Source organism: Magnolia sinica, chromosome 18 (assembly GCF_029962835.1).
Source record: "Magnolia sinica isolate HGM2019 chromosome 18, MsV1, whole genome shotgun sequence".
NCBI lineage: Eukaryota > Viridiplantae > Streptophyta > Magnoliopsida > Magnoliales > Magnoliaceae > Magnolia > Magnolia sinica.
The window spans coordinates 37,876,285-37,892,217 of NC_080590.1; the positions used below are offsets into that span (position 1 = coordinate 37,876,285).

Below are 15,933 nucleotides of genomic sequence, written 5' to 3' on the forward strand. Positions count from 1 at the left end.
CATGTCATGCGGCCCAAATGAGCTTTGGTTATGCATGATGTTTGGGCTCATGCTCTGGACAAATGGATGGACGGAGTGGATTTCTGACAAATATCATGGTGGGCCTCACCAAATGGATGCACATAAAGTCGGTACCCCTAGAAACAAGAAGCGTGGCTTGGCTAAGACATGGAACCAGCGATGTGCGTGGGACCCTAACCATATGATCCACATCAATATATGCATTGTAAATCCATGTTGTACATCTATTTTGCCACCTTAAACCTAGGCGAAATTGGGTTCTCTTTCAAATCTTTTTTCTTCGAAGAAAACGAAAGGGTTTTTTTAAGTTTTCTTATCTCGGAAAATCCAGCGTTGTCGACAACGATTGGCCCACCAAATCCAGCCGAAAACCACTTTCGCAGGTAGATCTCGAGAAAAAAAAAAAAAGGTAAGAGATTTTTTCTATATATTTTTTCCAATTTTTCCAATAAAAGGGAGAAAATTTCGACGATAGCTATGTTATTCGATAAAATCGAAAATATTACCGATATTTCGTCGACATTAGGAAGAGAATTGAAAATTTTAGGGTTTCGGTATCGCCGGTTCAACAACACCGATAATATCAGCGATATTATCGATTTCTCATTGATAATGAAAACACTATTAGGAACAATTTTACATTGTTATCTTTGGTGTCAACCATTGTAATTTTAAATTAGGTTGATATTTTGTATGTCAGTGAACACAAGAGTTAACACCTAAAGGAAAATGATCGAATTTTTCAGTGAAACTTAAGATGTTAAAAGACACATGATTACACACTTAAGACTCACAATAATACATATATATATATATACACACACACACACACACACACACACACACACACACACACACACACACATAATAAGCTTCAATTATGTAGGGGCCTAAACCATGTGTTGTTGTACAAAAATATTTAATTAATAAAATATGATTTTAGTGCATTATTTTTTATGAAATTGTAATAATTCAGCATGTAGAATGCACGAATTTTTTATTAAAAAAAAAAAAAACACACACACACACACACACACAGTAGAGATCCCCCAAAAAAATAGGTTCTTGTTTTTTTTATTTTTTGGAATTTCACAAGGGTTTTTTTTGAGAGATGAAAGAAAATGTGTTGAAGCCAAATGCCAAAAACAGGGAAACACACAAGGAAAGGGAAAGAAAAGGAAGAAATTTTCACAGGTATTAACAGTGGTGTCGTCGGTACGTGATAATATCACATCCATCACCAGTACAATATATTTATTTCCAAGGGCTATTGTTGATATCTCGCAATATCGAAAATATTAGGAGATATTATCGATAACATCAGCGATAACTTGCAAATTGTGTTATTACCCTAAGTATTTGTATCGGTAAGGAGCAATATAGATAATATTTGCCGATATGAGATAATATTTTGGACATTGCTTGGGTGTTTTACACATTGTGTCGAACAAGTGTTGTAGACGATTCCAATCCCCCAAGCAGTTTTTGGTAACGGGGAGTTATTTAATACTGACTGCGCATAACGCCAGGCACTAGCAAAAGGTACACTTTGCATATATTCACTTGAATTAAACTGAGTAGATTGGAACCAACTGTTGCTAAGCTCCAAAAATCGGATTGGTTGAACAATCCTAACATCTAATTCCTTGTTTGTTGAAATAAGACCATTTAAATATCCACAAAACTAGCAATCATATAATCAAATAAGGACAACTTTTAGTACACGATACATCTAAACCGGTACCTAAATTTTGGAAAGCTTCATTTGAATAACTTGTTTTCCAATGTATTCAATTTCAATGTAATTTTTTAAATGCATGGATATCATCCACCATGATCCACACTCTTCCAAAATATCAAAGCTTCTCCATTTCTGGAAACTCCAAGAGGCAGTTGCAAAGATGCCTCTTCTTTCAAAGGCCTTTTTTTTTTTGAGTGGGGGGGGGGGGGAGACAATGAAACTTTTGTAAATAAGCACACCAAAGGGAAAAGCGCAAAAAGCTACAGCCCAAACAAGAAAGAGACTAAAGAGCCTTAAGCAAGAGGCCCACCCACCACTTCTAGCTTTACTCTACAAACCACCTCAGACATCAAACCCATCTTATTTCAAGAGCACCGACTATTCCTTTGCCCCCAAAATAGCCCATAATCCAGACATGAAGAACAGCCACCACACCACCCTTATTTCCCAATCCCTAAATGCGAAGCCATGAGAAGGTCTTCGATTGTCCCCAGCATAACCCACGGCACTTTGAAAAGAACAAGGAACTTCTACACCTTTCGAGCGAAAGAGCAATGGATAAAGAGATGATTAATTGATTCCGCGTCTTTCATGCACATCACACAAACGTTGGGAAGCATCAATGACCTTTTCTAGATATTGTAAATTGTCAATACCCTCTTCCTCTCCACTAACCACACAAAAGCCACTACCTTGGGAGCAAGGTGTCCCGTATCGGTATCGGTTGGCGTAACGGTGCCCTCCGAAACCGATACGGATACGGGGGCGTAACGGCGATACGGGGGCGTAATGGCCCGTAACGGCGCAATTTTTTTTTTTGCTAAAAAAATATGAAAAAATATGGATTAAATCCAGAATATTCTAAGCATTCCAAATATGCATTCATTCATAAATTGGAACATGTTTATGGTAGTGTAACGGTCCACTCTTTGGTAAGAAGTTGTATCGGCCTGTCTGATTAATCTACAAAATTCATATATTTAATTTTTTAAATATGTAATTTATATACTTAACATCTTGATATCATTTCTCCCAATAGTTCTTTAAAAAAATGAAATTAAATTCAGGTAGATGGCGTTGCCAATTTGGGGCTGACTTGGAGGACCAATTTATTCTCCAAATCAGCCTCAAATTCATGTCATTTATTGTCATTATCCCACTTATAAATTGGTGGATGTTTATTGGATAGTGAATCATAAAAAATAAAATAAAATAAATCAAAAGGCCCTATTTTTAAAAATAAAAGTTCACAAATTAACAATTAAAACTATTCAAATAATTTAATTTTGGCATTGTGAGTTAGCAATTGCAGTCCATAATTTTATTGTCAAATTTCAAGTTAATATATGTCTCGTGTACAATTTTTTAAGGCTTGAATTAGGAGGGACTCAGATGTAAAGTGCAACACGTATCAAAGTTTTTTGGGCCTCACCCGTGATGAATGTGTTATATCTACACCATCCATCCATTTTGCTAAATAATTTTAGAGCATGAGCCCAAAAATGAGGCACATCCAAAGCTCGGGTGGATTGCACCGTAAGAAACAATAATAATTAAATGTTCACCGTTAAAAATTTATTGGGGGCTAAAAAAGTTTTAGATCAAGCTAACATGTGTGTTTTCCCTTCATCCACGTCAATGTAACTCAATTAACAGTTTAGATTGAAAATAAACATTATAGTGGACTTTAGGAAAATTTTAATGGTAAGTATTCTATAACCACTATTTCCTATGGTGTGGTCCACCTGAGATTTGGATATTACTAATTTTTTGAATCCTGACTTAAAATGACGTGGCAAAATGGATGGACGATATGGATAAAATATATACATTACGGTGAGGCCCACTCGGGTCTGGTCTGATTGGATGGAAAATAAACGTTACCGTGCGCCCTAAAAATCATTTAACCGTGAAAATCATTATGCCTGCTGCTATTTTGGTGTGGTCCAGATGATCTCTGGATATAATTCATTTTTTCGCTGGTGCTCTAAAATGATCTCTGAAAATAGGTGAACGGTGTAGATGTGATAAATACATCACTGTCGAGCCCATATAACTTTGATCTCCTTTTGAACCGTTCGTAAAACTCGGAGCTCGAGGAGTGTCAGCGCTCGTCTTTTGCGTGACACGTACCCACGGCAGTCAGCCGCTGTAAATAAAAAAAAAAAAAAAAGGAGAGAGGGAAACGAAAAGAAAAAAAAAGGGAAAGAAAGAAAAGAAAAAGAGGGAAAGAAGAGATTGAGAGAGAGAGAGCGAGAGAGAGAGCGGGAGAGAGAGGAAGAAGAAGAAGAAGATCGGGAAGCAGCCGGGCGCAGCCGCAGCCGCTCGAGAAGAAGAAGAAGAAGAAGAAGAAGAAGAAAGAGAAGAAGAAGAAAAGAAAGGAAAAAAAGGTATGGTTTTTTTTTTTTTTGTTTTTTGTTTGTTTTTTTTTTTCAGGGCCCCGTAACAGCCGTTACGGGTCTGTAACGGCCGTTATGGCCCGTTTCGACCCCGTATCGCGTAACGGGTCCCACCGTTACCGTTACGTATCGGCCGTTACGGCCGATACGTAACCGATTTGGGATACCCTGCTTGGGAGGGGCCCCATAAAACCAAATGTTGGAAGTGACATCACTTCTCTCCCAACCGAAGAGCTCCGGCGCATCTTGTAAAAAGAATGGACAGAAAAATGACCTGACCTATCTGATTTCCATACCATCAAATCCTTTTCCCCCAAGGAAAGCAATTCTAAAGATAATCTTGAAGCCATACGAACTAATCCACTTCCTCGTCCAACAAATTTCTTTGGTGAGGACCCCAAACAACTACATCTCCACATAGAGAGAAGCAACGAGCAACTGGAATATATCTATCCAGAGAAAGGTGAGTTAGCCTTGGGCACTCATCCGGAAGTGATTTTTTAGAGGCTAGTTCCTCTACAACTATTGTAGAACAAGTAATTAAGCATATGTTACCACTACGTGCAAAGGCCCACCATGATATAAGGCCCACATCCACTCCGTCCATAAGGTGAGCCCCTTTCAAGTTCACTCCGTATCAAACCAAAAAATTAAAAAAAAAAAAGAAGAAGAAGACAATCCAAAACAAAAGTGGATCATAACCTAGGAAGCAGTTGGGATAGGGACAACCACCATTAAAACCTTCAATATTGTTTGTAGGCCCATCATGTTTTGTGTACTCCATTCAATCCATTAATAAGACTAGTGGTTTTAGGCATGATTTGACATGGTGTAGCCCACCTGAATTATGGATAGGCCCCTTTTTTGGCCTTCAAGAGTAAGTGAGGAGGTTCACATGATGGACGGAGTGATGTTATGCACACATCACAGTGGGCCCATGCGCAGTTGCAAAATAAGTTTATATTCTATAAACAATGCAAAGGATTCCAGCCTCAATTAAAAAAGAAAAAAAAAATCACAAAAAAAAAGAGAGCGAAAAGATGCGTGAGGCAAAGACTACCCGTTCGAAAAAGCAATCCCTCATATTAGCTTGAGGATTTACCTGCAAAATTATCATCTGGTAGGTATGGCATATGGATTAGAAAAGGAGTAAAACTATTCTACCGTATACAAAAATTGGCTACAACCCTTCATCACGATGCATGGCTAGCAGTCTGCATGTCATTTTCCAGACTCCATGTATAACCAACCATAAACAGGGGCAATTATGGAGATCTTTGAGTGGGAATCAATTTCTTCTTTCTTACGACATTAAGCTTTCCACCATACAGTGGAGGAATTGGTAATAAGTATTGATATACATAACAAATTCACAACAAAGCATGCAGTTCACTGACTTATTCTATTGTAAGAAGTCGAGGTTTGCAGTGTTCAAGTTATTCAAGTAGAGAAATACCATGTAGCGGACATTAATGGTTCAAGAGAATGGAACAACTAAGGTAAATTAAATTCCTTGACCTTCTGATTCAATTGTATTTAATAGCTAACAGAAACACTACATGTTGCCTGACCAGGCAGAGACAGTACACCACAAAGAAATGGTGTATTATAAGATCGTGAAGCAAGAATTTCCAATGCAAGTAACTGAATATAATCACACGCATAACATAGCATTTTGAAGTATGTTCCATCACAGAGAGAATGCTACCTCAAGCCGGCGCACTTGTATGCTCTCTGCATCATGACCTTCTACAGATAAAATTGACTTTTCCGAGTTCACTCCCAGTTGTGTTTGATTAGCCACATCAGGAGTGAGAAGGGCGTTCAGAATATGAATAAGACAGCATAGAATCCCAGAATCCAGAAGTGGTTGTTTATCAAGTGCCTGTTAATTGAATAAATTAATTAGCTAAAAGTGGGAAGAGATCAATATGTCTGGTACAGGTCACAAAGATAAGCCCCTCGGACCAAAAAAACAAATCATATTGAACCAAATAAGGAAAAAGGCAAATATGCAGCTGTGACAGAAAAATTACTCGGTAATTGGCATCACGATGAACAACTTCTATTTGTATATCATTTTGAACAGATTATCATTGCTACAAAATACAGCCATCATAACAAAACAGAAATATTTGACGATTATGAAAACACTGAATCTAAAAATATTCCAAAAGTGATCTGTCATCTTAACAACTGATTCCATCAGTTGAAACCTTCTTTTTTTTTTTGAAACTTGAAACTTCAAAATTCAATTCCTCCGATTTAAGTTCAGAAGATGTTTGTATATAGGCTACCTTGTGTTTAGGAAATCAACACCTTGAATGCTCCCTAATCAAGTAAATAGAACTCAACATTTATGTTAACCTTATAAGGAATAAGCACGACAGTAGTCGTGAAAACCACTTTTCAATTTAATATTGAAAAGGCAGATATACTTAGCGCCACTTAAGTATGCATGGAGCATTAGCGCTAGAATGACAAAGACCACAATCATACTTGCAACTATTGCACCGACTTGCTGATTTCATTTTCACGAGAACCTTTCAAAACTAAGGGATGAAAGATGAGAAACAGATGAAATGTGAAGGAGATGAATGCAAGGCCAGAGGTTATATCTATCTCCAAGTTTCTAAGGCTAATAAATGTTGTTACATACCCCTGACACAAGAACTTCAACAGCATATAGAAGATTTGAACCAGGCCTGATGCCATCCTGCACGAAAGTACCCACATAACCTCATTAAAATACACTTTGTGTTTATAAGAAACTCCTGCAGTACAAAAAGAAAATGAAAAAGAAAAAGTCCACACAAACAGCTTCAAGACAGACCTTTGTGACTTCACAAAAAAAGCTTAAGACTTTCACAACATTCAAAGATCTTGTCTTGCTTGAGATTTTCAACTTCTCTACATCTGTTACAAATGCTCTTCCCACAACAAAAGAGAATATGTGTGCTTCAACTAATCTGTAAGTTGTCAAGAGTTGACAAGTTAGCGAACTTAGAAAGCATGCAAATGTGATGAATATCTATAAAAGGATTAAAACCCTGGGCAAGAATGGTAGGTACTTTTGTTAGAATACCATATTGCACTAAACAACTATCTGCCCTTTCTTGGCATACATCATCGTTAGTAATATTTCATTTGGATACCAGATTGCAAAATGAACATGAATTCATAACTTGAAGACTATGGTGAAGAAAAGGTACAAACTATCAGGCTCCACATTCATAAATATTGGACGTGAGTAGAAACTCAATCACATCTATATTCCTGGAAAATTCAAATGTCACCAGAATTTGTATAATCATGATTCCAATAAAATTATTGTAAATATCGAAGTTGACCAAAATCTTAGAAGTTACAGAATTGAGCTAAAAGCAGGTACATGAATGAGGCATTTCAATGACCAAACCTTACCTTCTTTTTCCCCCAATCATCCCTTACCAGATACAATCCTTCCCCATAGAGAAGGAACTGTGCATGCATCCACAAAGGCGGTAGATGCCTCATGTGTATGTGTTATCTAAAGTCTTGTAAAGAGTATTACGTATTATGAATATATTGTTGATGGGTTTTGTCACAGAATGGTTAAGAGATCATTGTAACATAAGGTTTACTGTCAATCAAGGTATTCTGTAACGGTAACGGTGGCTGTAACAGCCACCACCATTACCTTTACAAAACGGGTTGCAATGGCCATTACAGCCCCCATAACTGCTGATATGGTCTCTTTTTTTATTTCAAAAAAAAAAAAAAAAAACATGAAAAACTTGTATCAGCCTCATAATGGACTGTTACGGGGCCGGTACAACTCTACGGGGGGTGTAACAGACCTTTACAGGGGCTGTAATGGCTCTTACGGGTCATTTTTTCTGTAATAGTTGTTACGGCTGTTGTGACCCCGTAACGTATAACGGTTGCCACCGTTACCTTTACGAAACAGCCTTTACAGCCCCATAACAGCCGTTACAGCACACCATGCTGTCAATACAAAGTTCACATCTAGGCTATAATCATATGAATATGTATGCAGTCCACCATCATCTCATGAAAACTTTTCTCACCTGCGCTAGAAAAGCATTAAAAAAATATTCCTCGGTTATTAATTGATGATTTTTTACACACGTTATTTTGCTTCAGCTTATCTCAGTATATACCTTTATCAATTAGAATTAATTTTAAACAGAACAAAATATGGATACAACAGGATTCTGAAACAGAAATAGAAACACAGAACTTTAGACAAAAGTTCAAACCTAATGATGGGCAGTCCTAACAGGAGTAGATAAACAAAGGCGATGTTGGCAATTTGATCTTCTATGGAAATGTTCCTCATGAAATGAGAGAGATAGAGATTTGATCATGTTGAAGTTTGAATTTAAGACACAAGATCATATAAACAAAATTGTGTCACTCCATGGATGAAACAGCATGGATGAGTGCACAAGAAGGCCTTTGGCAGGCCAAATCTAGAACAAGATTCTCCCCAAATCTGGAGCTACAAATGTTGTAGAACAATTATGATTGATGAAAACAAGACTGTGGGAGTGATTCCTAACAGCCCGCTAGTTGAAACAGTTATGAAGGTTTTGAATATCAGAATAAGGGGGCCAAACAGACTTGGGCCCAAAAATGATATGATACAAGGCAGGTCAGATGATACGAGGCCATATTGTCCTTTCTTTTTACCTAAAAAATCTTGAAATTTTATTGGAAAAATGGAACACCAGAATCTATCTTTTTCTCTTTCATTTTTTTTTCTTTTTTTTTTTTTGTTTTGGAGTCTATGTTTGTATTAAGTGGTGCATCAAACCATTCTTTGATCAAAATGTTGTCAACCAGCTTGACCTACTCAAAGTCAACCAAAAAAGCCCTAATTGAGCACATATCAAGGATAATTTCTTGGCTTACATGGAAATGCTACAAAAAAAGAAGATTAAAAAACGAAAACAAAAAAAAAAAAAAAAAAACAGTGTTGATTTGCCCCTTCTTCAGGTTTTTTTCTCAAATGGCCAACCCCACTTCAATTTGTTGAATCCCACTCAAAAAACTTGTGTTTGATCCTCCGAATACACCCAGATCCATAGCTCAACTGGCAGATAGAGTGGAGATACCTCGTTTCAACACTTGAGGTCTTGGTATCAATCCCTACCCTAGCGGGGATGGCTAACATGGAGTGTGTGTACTGACATGGGTGTGTACTAACCAGCTAACCCAAAAAAAAAAAAAAATCCTCCGAATAAGCCTAGATCTAATCCAAAATGAATTTATAAGCTTTGTCCATGGTTGAAATGAAGAAAGAAGTTGAAAAACGAGAGGAAAAAAATTATGAAAGATAACACGAGAGAAAAAATGGTAAAAAAAAAAATTTATGAAAATAAGTTAATATGATCTAGAAAAAATTAAAAATTAAGAAAAAAAAATTTTCAAAATGGGGCCTTTATAGCTGTATTGGCCTGTATCGGTCTTGTATTGGCACCAATACAGGATGCATAGGCCAATACCCTTATTCTTAACGGTACGGTTCAACTCCGTATCGCATAATGGGGGTGACCGATATGGCTAAAATACAGCTAATACGGACAAAATATAACAGATATTCAAAACCATGCTAGTAATCATCAACCCCCTCTCTTCTACCCAAGGCAACACATGCCAAAAGGGAGCAACATGAACTCTTTTCTTTTCTTTTCTTTTCTTTTCTTTTCTAAATGATGAAGAAACACATATCATAATCCCTACTCCCTATAAACAATATAAAAAAAACTCCACAAGCTAAAAAATTATTTCAAAATATCATAAAGGGTTGTTACAGGCAAGGATGCCTTTATACAGACAAGTTACCTTTATACAAACAAGTGACAAAAAAAAAAAAAACTGAAAGAGAGAAAGAGAGAGAGCAGCTGAAATGAGGATGCTAAGATGGATGAGTGGCAAGACGACGAAGGATAGCATTAGAAATGAATGCATTCGTGGGAAGTTGGGAGTAGCACCAATAGGCAATAAGATGAGGGAAAAACAGACTGAGATGGTTTGGTCATGTGCAGTGGAAAGCAAGAACTGCGCCTATTAGACATGAGTCGGTACAAGTTTATGGTTCTAAAAAGACAAGGAGAATACCCAAAAGGACATGGGTGGAGGTAGTAAGAAAAGACTTGACCAATGGTCTAACTAAAGTCATGGCCCTTGATAGAGTGGAATGGTGGAAAAGGATTCATGTAGCCAACCCCAATTTATTGGGATAAGGCTTAGATGATGATGATGAATGACAATCAAAGAAAAACCTTAACATAATAGGAAATGACTGAAATGACTTTAAAGCCCATCACAGCTATGTAGGCCTTCTACAAATTGGCCATACTCACCAAACAACATCAGAATTGCATAATCTTGGGCTTGTTTGAAAACTAACTAAATAGCTTTTCAAAAAAGCGACTAAAGTACAAAAGGGAAACTTATTGAATAAGTCATGACTCTCTCTAACCCTACCAACTAAAAAAAAAACTTATGAATTTGACAACCATTTGATCGCTTCCATGGGCCCCACAATATAATCTAACTATTGATATTGTCGTATTTATCATCAGATTACGGATCCAGTCAAGATCATCAATTGAAACAATCTGAACGGTGGGATTGTTTAGATATTTGATTGGCTGTCTTGTGTGGCCTTTTGGTTGCGTCAATGAATTTAGGTGTGGATGATGGTAATCTTAACTTCTAACCATGCACATGAGCGTGCAAACACACACATAATGACCCCAGGGCTCTAATGATGATGATGATATGCCTAATATTTCAAACACCACATGATACTATTAAAATTGTTCCCATGATGTAGCTCAATATCTCATTTTCTTGTTGTCATTGTGTCATTTGGATAACTATACACCAATCCCATATTGGTAACCCAAGTATCATTGGTTTTTTTTGCTCAACCAAATTAACATCACCCACTATGCATCTTCAGCCTAACTTAGAATTTTATTGCTCTCCACATTCCCATTGGTCAATCCTTTTTACTCTGTTCTCACATGCAATGTTCCAGTCACTAGTAATATTAAAACAGTCATACATGAGGATTGGTTCTCCATACCATATGGAGAGGTAAGCTCTCTATACTATAGTAACCACACTTGAATTTGGACATGCAAAATACTCCAACCAATCAATCTAGACCATCTATTCTGTCCACACATTGGCTTTTGGGGAGACCTCAAAATGCCATGGCAACAAATGCTTATTGTTTCTAGGAGAATCTTCATTTTTACTTGCAATTAGGTGCAGCCGATGGTATATAACGTATCGAGAATTTAATGTTCCACATGCTTAAAATATATACAAGATGTCTGGTATTTAGATATTTTATTCAACCTTGCCTGGTACCATGCCCCACACGGTCCAGATACCACGTATGCAAGTATGCAAGTCTAATAAATGGGAGAAAATTAGAATGAGGGAAGACACATGTGCTCACTCACCTGTTAACTAATAGACCTATATCAGCTTTCTGCTTCACTAGTCTACAGAAAACATCTACAGCCATGTTTAAGGACACTTCTTTCTCCTGCATAGAAGGATTCCAAGCCATTAGCATCCACAATGCTGGTAATGAAGAGCAACACAATAATAGCAAGAAACTTGTTGATAATAGCCTGGGGGAGAGAGAGAGAGAGAGAGAGAGAGAGAGAGAACCTTTTCGGAACTAGATGAGCGGAACTCTTCCCAAAATCTCTTAAAGTCCAGCTCCAGTTCATGCTTATCTCTAGTTTCATCAAATACATCAAACAAGTTTGTAATGAACACTAGGCACTATAAGCAAATATTTAAGAATAATGCAACCCCAAGCAGGAAACAAAAAAATCCGAAAGACGGTCAGAAGCAAAAAATTAATCTCTCACATACACAAACCAATTCCTAAGGAGCAAAATGTGCATTTGGCGTATTTAAATGACAAACTTACGCTTTCAAAGAGGCTTTTGTTAGGAAAGTGGGGAAACCCCATTCCACATTAGTTGGAATGGAGAATGTATGTCAGCCAATATAAAATGGCACATAATCTCAATCGAGAAAAGCATAATTGAGCACAATGGCCATTTTGCTCAATGCAAATACAGCAACTTCCAAACGAACCCTAAGTACTAGAACAGCAGAGTACAATTTGGAAGCTTAACCTAGAAAAACACATGACGAGCAAACAATAAGTGTCACTCTTTGTAAACTTAGTACAAAAGCAGCACTCATGTTGAGTGAGTAAAACTACTTTAAAAATGAGATCGCATGGAAGTCCTAGAAACCCTGCAACAGGCTTTTAATGAACAAATTGGGACCATTGATAACCGATCCAAAAAAACATGAAAAAAGAACATCACGATGCTTCAACAGTTTCTCTTCATCTCCAACTGCAGATAGAAAAATATATATATTGGAACTATAATCTTTCTTTCTTTCTTTTAGAGAGAGAGAGAGAGAGATTATATACTAAAATCTTTTTAGAATAATAGTATTAATTTCAATTATAGTATTTCTAATTACAGGTCATTATTCAATTCCCACAGCCCTTGGAATTTTATGAATGTATTGATGCATGTATGGTTGTATGCATGCATGTACATAAGTGCGTGTGTGTGTGTACATATGTTAGTAAAACACAACTTCATCATGAATTGCCTAAAGACCCTTCAATTTCTTAAAAACCCCTTTTCGTGTCCTTTCATGTTACATGGTTTAATTGTTTTGAATATATATATATATATATATATATATATAAAGATATATATATATATATATATATATATATATATAAAGATATATATTATTGTGTAATTTTTGGCCACTAGCAATCCGCATCTCTACCTCACACCATGTGCGCGAGCGCGCGTGTGCGTGTGCGTGTGGTGGTGGTGGTGATGCTTATTTTCTTTTAATGAATTTAATTGAAAGAAGCTGCAGGGAGGTATTAATACAGCCTATGAAAGGAGCCCACCCATATCTACATTGCAAAAGAACCCTCCCCATAGAGACAATACACCATTGGAGTTGCAACCCACAAATTCTTTTAGGCCCTGTTTGGTAGACACCTAAAAATGAATTCCATCTCATTTAAATTAACAGTAATTATGTATGTGAGATCAATCTCTAATGCACCATTACAGTTAACTAGAGCGAGATGTGCTCATTATGTATGAGAGAAATAAGATGTACTGATAATGTATTAAAGATCAAGATCTCTTACAGATAATTACTATTAACTAAAATGAGAAGAACTGATTTTCAGGTGTCTACCAAGCAGAGCCTTAATGAAGTTGCCCACAAAAGCATTCGACTTTGAATCCTATTGATCACCCTGGATGTCGTATCTGCTTCGCTGTCAATCATTTTATTGGTCGATCATGGTCATCGGTATTGCTAAACTAACACATGGTAATGCATGCCTTCGAGGGTCAAGGAAATATCATCGGCTACGAGCATGATGGCGGCCCACTGCTGATTTTTTTCCTTTGGCAGAGTTGAAATTGGAAGCAGACAGTGACCCAAAATTTAAACAGTAGGAAAAAGCAATTTTAGAACTTAAACAGAAAAAGGAGATCTACACGTATTAGCAAATCCTCATAGCTCATCTAACAAACAGAACAAAAACCAAGCTTCAAGGATGACACTGTTCTTCTCTTCAACGCCGTTCTCTCCTTAAACAACGAAATCGCCACCCCGGCAAGCCAGAATTTAGTTAAGATTCGAAATCGAGCAGCAAAAAAACAAGATCTAAAAAAGCATCATTCCGCTTCAAATCGTATAAAATCAGGATCGTTTGCAATTCATGATTTTTCCATTACTGATAGAAAACATTCCAAACATCCAAATGAAACGATGTGGAGATCGAAAAGGAGGAGAAGAAAAACAAACCGTGATGGGGATGATGAGAAGGCATTTCTGGCGGACGATGTAGATTCTGCCGAGGCAGATGATGTGGGAGAAACAGACGGTGTGGATGGCGAGAGACCGACCTTCTCCTTGATGTCTTTAAGCAATGAGGCCCATTTCATCGTTTTCCGAGATGACTGAAACATGGGATTGTCATTCGAGGCCTTGTAGAAGATAATCTATGTCCGTTCCGAGCAAGGAAATGAAGGGATGGCTCTGTGATCGATCGATCAGACGGTCGACGTTGATCGAGATGTTAGATCTGATTTTATTTTTTTTCCTTCTTCTTTTTCTCTTTTCAGAGAGAAGGGAAGACGGAAGAGGTGGATTTTCGGACGAGGTCTGGGAATTCCTCGCTGCGGCCTGCTTTCGCGCTATATCCACTACACGCCGGTGCCACGTCGGATTAGGATTCCTGCCACGTGGCCTTTCGTGATGTAAAGAACAAATGTGTGACCGTCTTCGGACGGTGGTGATTTGAAGATATGACAAGGTGGGTTCTGTGGGCCTCGTACTACCCGTTTTCCCTCTTTGCTTCGTTTGCCTTCTTTCTGTCAGCCGGCTTTCAATGCCCAAAATGCCCGAGACGTTCCGTCTTATGAGTTGTCGTAACTCCTGAATGTTATATATAGTGTTCAACGCCCCAATTTGTAATCTGTGCTCGGTTTTTCAGTTTCCATAAGTGGGATTTGTTATTGAATGATCTGGACCGTAGATATGATGGGCCTGTAAATTCTTCCTTACATTGAAAGATTTTAGCCGTCCAAATGTTTAGATTTTTCTGATGGAATTGACTATTGTATTTTGTTTTGTATGGATTTTTCTGTGACCGGGTCTCAGCTGGGTGCTGGTTTTTGAACACTCATGCACGCCCGTACGCACCTTCATGCCGGGTTCGTGTACAGAATATTGTATTTTTAAGTATTGTGGGGTGCTTGGCTTAGTTTCATAGATCCATGACTAGTCTAAGTTGAATAAGGGCATCTATGTGGTGGGACCCATCTGATAGACGGTTGGATCTAACATGAGTGCCACGTTGTCGTTGATACGGCGATGGTGTGCAGAGGGGAGGGGCTCTCTTACATAGATGAGGTGTGCACATATAGTACCGAGCTGTTGTGGGGCCCACGTGATGTGCGCATCAGATCCACCCATCCATCATGCACGTTTTCTCAGGTTCATTTTAGAGCCCAAAAAGCTCAGGGGAATCTAAAATTCAGGTGGGCCACACCGTAGGAACCACGTAAAATGATGCCTAGAATCTTTAAATTCGTATGACATGGGCTGCCTAAGTTTTCAATTGGCTTGATTTTTCAATTTGCACATTCACCCTGGTGGGGTGTGTTGATGCATGGATTGGATGTCATGTATACACCATGATGGGGCCCACAATAAATAGAGAAAGCAGTAATGTATCCAACTATTCCCTTTGGTGGGGCCCACTTAAATTTCCAAACGGTCTAATTTTTGGCCATGTGAGGTAAAATCAAAACACACGCGCCAAAAAAAACGATACAGAAAAATGTTTGGGTTTAACTCAATTTAAATCACTCGTATAAGAAGCAAAATAAATAAATAGATCAGCAAAAGTAAGAAAAGGCCAACTATTCATAGAACAAATGAAATGCACCATTTTAACATGGTTCTAATAAAGTGGAATGAGAAAAAAAAAACAGTTAATTTCATTGTCATCGAGATGTTATTTCAATTAATTGAGTATGAAAAAATCGCCATGTATGCACATATGTGTATGTGTGTATTGTAACTAAATGAGGTTTAAATAGAAACCTGCAATTAAAATAATTAAAAGTTGGGTGTACATGAGCAACTGTATAGGTAATCTTA

At 37.6% G+C, this 15,933-nt stretch overlaps 1 protein-coding gene across 1 annotated transcript in view; it reads right to left on the reverse strand.

Moving 5' to 3' along the window:
* LOC131233998 (protein SPIRRIG) overlaps window positions 1-14,670 on the reverse strand; it is a 56,117-nt gene extending 41,447 nt beyond the window's left edge. The window contains exons 1-6 of the mRNA XM_058230943.1: window positions 14,071-14,670; window positions 11,863-11,932; window positions 11,649-11,734; window positions 6,995-7,130; window positions 6,821-6,877; window positions 5,870-6,046 (exon numbers count right to left, since the gene is read on the reverse strand). Of these exons, the coding sequence (XP_058086926.1) occupies window positions 5,870-6,046; window positions 6,821-6,877; window positions 6,995-7,130; window positions 11,649-11,734; window positions 11,863-11,932; window positions 14,071-14,234 (690 nt within the window). The 5' untranslated portion in view covers window positions 14,235-14,670. The remainder of the gene's footprint in view (window positions 1-5,869; window positions 6,047-6,820; window positions 6,878-6,994; window positions 7,131-11,648; window positions 11,735-11,862; window positions 11,933-14,070) is intronic.
* Between the last annotated feature and the right edge of the window lie 1,263 nt (window positions 14,671-15,933).